The sequence below is a fragment of the Tuber melanosporum genome (genome assembly GCF_000151645.1).
Source record: "Tuber melanosporum whole genome shotgun sequence assembly, scaffold_38, strain Mel28".
Classification (NCBI taxonomy): Eukaryota; Fungi; Ascomycota; class Pezizomycetes; order Pezizales; family Tuberaceae; genus Tuber; species Tuber melanosporum.
Genome location: NW_003299063.1, coordinates 370847 through 375251, shown reverse-complemented (window position 1 = coordinate 375251; position 4405 = coordinate 370847). Strand labels below are relative to the sequence as shown.

The 4405-nt window shown below is 51.9% G+C and overlaps 2 protein-coding genes; one reads left to right on the top strand and one right to left on the bottom strand.

The window, feature by feature from the left end:
- GSTUM_00007630001 (uncharacterized protein) overlaps window positions 1-341 on the bottom strand; it is a 1690-nt gene extending 1349 nt beyond the window's left edge. The window contains exons 1-2 of the mRNA XM_002839550.2: window positions 101-341; window positions 1-38 (exon numbers count right to left, since the gene is read on the bottom strand). The exon at window positions 1-38 is cut by the window's left edge and continues 805 nt beyond it.
- A 646-nt stretch (window positions 342-987) lies between these two features.
- Window positions 988-2842, top strand: GSTUM_00007629001 (uncharacterized protein). XM_002839549.2 has 5 exons: window positions 988-1261; window positions 1316-1553; window positions 1625-1694; window positions 1760-1906; window positions 1954-2842. The coding sequence occupies exons 1-5, from the start codon at window positions 1035-1037 to the stop codon at window positions 2448-2450; spliced, it is 1179 nt and encodes a 392-aa protein (XP_002839595.1). The 5' UTR covers window positions 988-1034; the 3' UTR covers window positions 2451-2842.
- Window positions 2843-4405: the final 1563 nt, after the last annotated feature.

Below are 4405 nucleotides of genomic sequence, written 5' to 3'. Positions count from 1 at the left end.
GGAGGGTTGGGGCGGGGTCCAGGAGGCCGTTTACGAAGCTGCCACCGCCAACATTTCCAGTGTTAGTCAATTCCGTGCGGGGCGGGAGGGGAGGTAGCACCGGCAGAGAGCGCTGGCATAGCAGAGCCGCGACGAGAGCTGTGATGCCGACGGAGTGTCCGTGAGGACTGCCTGTGCGAGGAATGCCGTGGACTCGATTGAGTGGGGGATACGCGTGCGCGTGCTCCAGGCGCGGACTTTTTGGATTGCCTGATGGCGAGGGTCTGCATCTGGAGCCGTGGAAGGGGAGGGGGAGGTGGGGTAGAAGTAGGATTTTAGGTCGTGCAGATCCGAAGGGTGGCGCCAGGGTACTAGGCGAGCTGTCGGGGGCATCGTTGAGTTGCGTGTGGTGAGGGGGATTGTAGCATCATCAGTGTCCCCATCACTAAATTTTTTTCCCTCGTGCTCAAGTCGTTGCGAGAGGGGAATTTGGAGGGCTAGTCGGTACCCAGGCGGGATAAGGTTTTTCCGGGCTGGGCGGTCAGTTTAAGACGACCGTTGGATTACCGTCACAGCAGCGATCTAGTACTTGTATCATAATATTATTATTATGTTGTAATCTAGGACATTCCACCTTTATTACTCCTAGCCGGCCTTCCAGCTTTCAGAAGGGATAGGGGACCCCAACTGAAAATGTAAAGTTTCGATAGCTTCGTCCTCCCCCGGAAATAGTTGAAGGACATACAAGACAAGGAACACCAGGCTTCTCTGATGCTCCCCTTGGGCACTCCGGGGGCCCCTCCCATGCGCTTAACCTGTAATGAGAGTATTATGCAATGCCCGGAAGGCCAGAGAATACGCACAAACTGGTTTCGAGCGATTATGGGTGCACCGGGAACCTGCAGGGTTAGGGTTCGGGGAAAGCCAACCAGGCAGCCAGGAATGCTTAATTGTCACTCCCCGGGTATGGTACCTACAGTTTCAAGTCTGACAATACTCTTTTCGCGCCAAAATCTACTATTCCCAGTTCTGCCGCGGCAGGTCTTTCCAGCTAAATGCTATCCGCCGCCGCCGCCCCCGCACAACCAACCTACATACTCCGCGGCCACGCCACGCAGATCCACTCCGTGCACTTCTACTCCTCCAACACCCGCCTCGCCACGGCCGACGCCTCGGGCTGGGTAATCCTCTGGTCCCTGTCCACGCGCCGCGCAACCGCGGTCTGGAAAGCCCATGAAGGATCCGTGCTGAAAGTCGATGACTGGGATGGGAAGATAATCACGTACGTACACTGCCTTTCTCGCGGCAGGAGAAATTGTGTTGTTGACTGAGGCAGGCATGGGAGGGATAATAAACTTTTTGCGTGGAGGGTTGAGGAGGTGGGGATGGATGTGTTGTTGCCGGTCGACGACGAGGTGGGCTGGAGGCGGAGGCCGTGGCTGGTGGCTTCGCTGGATGTGAATGCGCTGAATTTTTGCGGGTTTGGGGGGTGGGCTGGTGCCGCCGCTGCTCCTGCTGCTGCGGGAGAGGGGGAGTATTTGGCTGCGGTGCCGGCGCCGCTGAGGGCTGAGGATGTCAGTTGGTTTCCTTGCTTGAGTGTTGGGGGTTCGGTGTGTATTATGGGCTAATGGGGTAATGGGGGCAGGTTGATATTATGAGGCTTCCGGATGGTGCAAGGGTTTATGCGGGTGTTCGGCATGAGGGAGTGAAGACTGGTTAGTATACCCCGATTTTTGCGCGCACCACGGAGGGAGAGGAGGAAATTGATATAGCGAAATAGGTATGGCAATGGCACTATCAATGTTCTACTCTGGAGAACATCTAGTGTTGATCGCGGGGTACGAGAGCGGACATGCAGTAGTGTACAAGTGGGATACAAAAGACACCTGGAAAGTAGTATATACTCATAAACCGCATTCACAACCAAGTATTCTCCCTTCCATATTCCACGCAAAAGGTTACTAACACAACCAGTCCTATCCCTCTCTATATCACCAACACCAGGTACAAATCCGTACTTCATAACCTCCTCCGCCGACGCCACGATCGCAAAACACCCTCTGCCCATCCTCACTACCACCCCTACCCCCAACACTCCCGATACTCCCCCGCCAAACGAGCCCATTAAAGTCATAGACACAAAGCACTACGGCCAGCAATCAATCACCATACGCTCCGATGGAAGGATCTTTGCAACTGCCGGGTGGGACTCTAGGATTAGGGTTTATTCGGTCAAGACTATGAAGGAGTTGGCGGTGTTGAAGTGGCATAAGGAGGGATGCTACGCTGTTGCTTTTGGGGAGATTCTAGATGGTGGGGGCGGTGGTGGTGGGGGGGAGCGGCAAGGGAGTGATGGTGACGGGAGGGAAGTGCTTAGTGTTGAGAAGAGACGGGAGAAAAAGATTAAGGAGACGCATTGGGTTGCGGGCGGAGCGAAGGATGGGAAGGTTTCGTTGTGGGAGATTTATTGAGGAGGGGGGGTCTTGTAAGGTGTGGTGATATATGGTTTACCGGAGCGGTAAATTAATGGCTTCCATGGTGGTAGGTACCGTAGAAACTCGAACAATTGGTACTCGCACTCGCATGGGGGCATTAAAGTTGCCTTTACTGGTAAGGTCCGGCGCTTGTTTGTTTCTTTGTCTTAAGCTGGGACTGAGAGGGTCAGTTTTCGCAGTGTTTTCACCCCCCCTCTAATCATGAGAGGGAACTTTGGACGTCTTAGCGGTAGATAGTCGTATGATACCAGTATTTGAAGCCCATTGAGCCCGCGCATGACGTTGGATGGTATCATACTTGCCTTGTATTTACGAGTATAATGACTGGCTATTGCGTGAGAAAGCCATCTCCGAGGATATTATATTTATTACCCTGAACGTATGATATTTCATTTTTCCCAGGCCCATGTTTCCCGAACCACCCAATCCTATAACCACCACTCCGCTCGAAACTACCCAACCACAACTTCCCGTCCCACAACCCCAACTCACCTCTTTATTCTTTAGCGACGTACTGTACGAGTACCTGAAAGCATCCCTTGAATTGTATGATGTCGAATTGTGCAACCTTTTCGCCAGTAGTATTAGTAGTAGTAATAGTGCTAGTAGGGGCCGGGTCTCGGGATGGTGGTTATAGTTGTCATGTAAGTACCGATATGGTAATTTTTGAGGTTTAGAAACTACTTGGTGGGCGGGTTCGTATCAGAGCGATATCTCTCCTCACTGGTGATGTATGATAGCTCTTGAGGTGGTAGTCTAGATAGAACTTTGGCACTGTGCAGGAAAGGCTGTACGAGTACTTATCACTGCCCCTCTCCACTGCATGTCCCCAATCCCATGATGATATAGCAAAGGAAAGAACCCTCTCCGTAGATAGCTAAAGCTCCAGAACAATTTCATAAACGATCTACAAGACTCCCGAGACTTCTGGAGTCAGCCGTAACCTCCCGACGTCCATCCACAGCCTCTAGCAGTGGCTAAGTTAGTCGCCATCTTCAATCTGCAGTTCGACTCTCGTTTGGGGCGTCACGAGAGATCACTCGCTTCTTGAAAGGGAATTTCGCTTTATCTGGTCCGTCGTGTTGAAGTGGCAGGTTTTTCTCTCTTTTTTCTACCCTACCCTGCTATGTTGGTAAGATGCTTTCTTCTGCTCATCTATTTCTCTTTCTTCTTCGCTCTCTCTAGGACTTCTTCGTTTTAGGATTTCCCAGCCTAACCTACTAACTTGTCGGTGGGCGGCCGCTCGCTGGCGACAAAGTCTCGATACCGCCACGGTACTTGGCGGTACCCTTCACGCCCTTTCATAAATTCAGGGAGGAGTAATAATAATTCGGGAATGCAGTACCGCGTAATGTAAGAGGTCGTATGCACGATGGGGAGAGTGGAAGGAAGGGAGGGATATATTCTACCCCGGAAATCAGCAATTCGGCACTCGTGCTCGGGACGAGAGCTCGTGTTTGTTATTCCACAATATCGACACTTTCCTAGCTATTACAAGTATGATATCATAGCAACTTCTCTACTCTACTCGGTTTATGATACAACCCCGGGAGCGGGGACGAGGGCAATGTGCATTGGGCAATGGGCATCGAGTGCTGAGCAGTGTAATTACGTAATAATTTCTTAGTGCTCCGGGATCCGCAGAAAAAGGCAAGTCGTATCAAACGGTATGCAAACAATCTCGTCTCATCCCGAAAATCTCAACTAGGATGCTCCTGCGATATCTATTTGACCGGCAACTCCTCTGCCGCCGAACTCACCAACAGAGGCTCCAATTCCTCCTCCCCCGAAAACAATTCTCAACAGCACTCCCGAGATTATCCTTGCCGCAAGAGTCTCCGGAGCTCCAAGACAACCAGCAGACCCTACCGCGGCCGGAAAACAAGGAAAACCAACCACCAACACTAAATCGACCTCTGCCTCAAAAACGT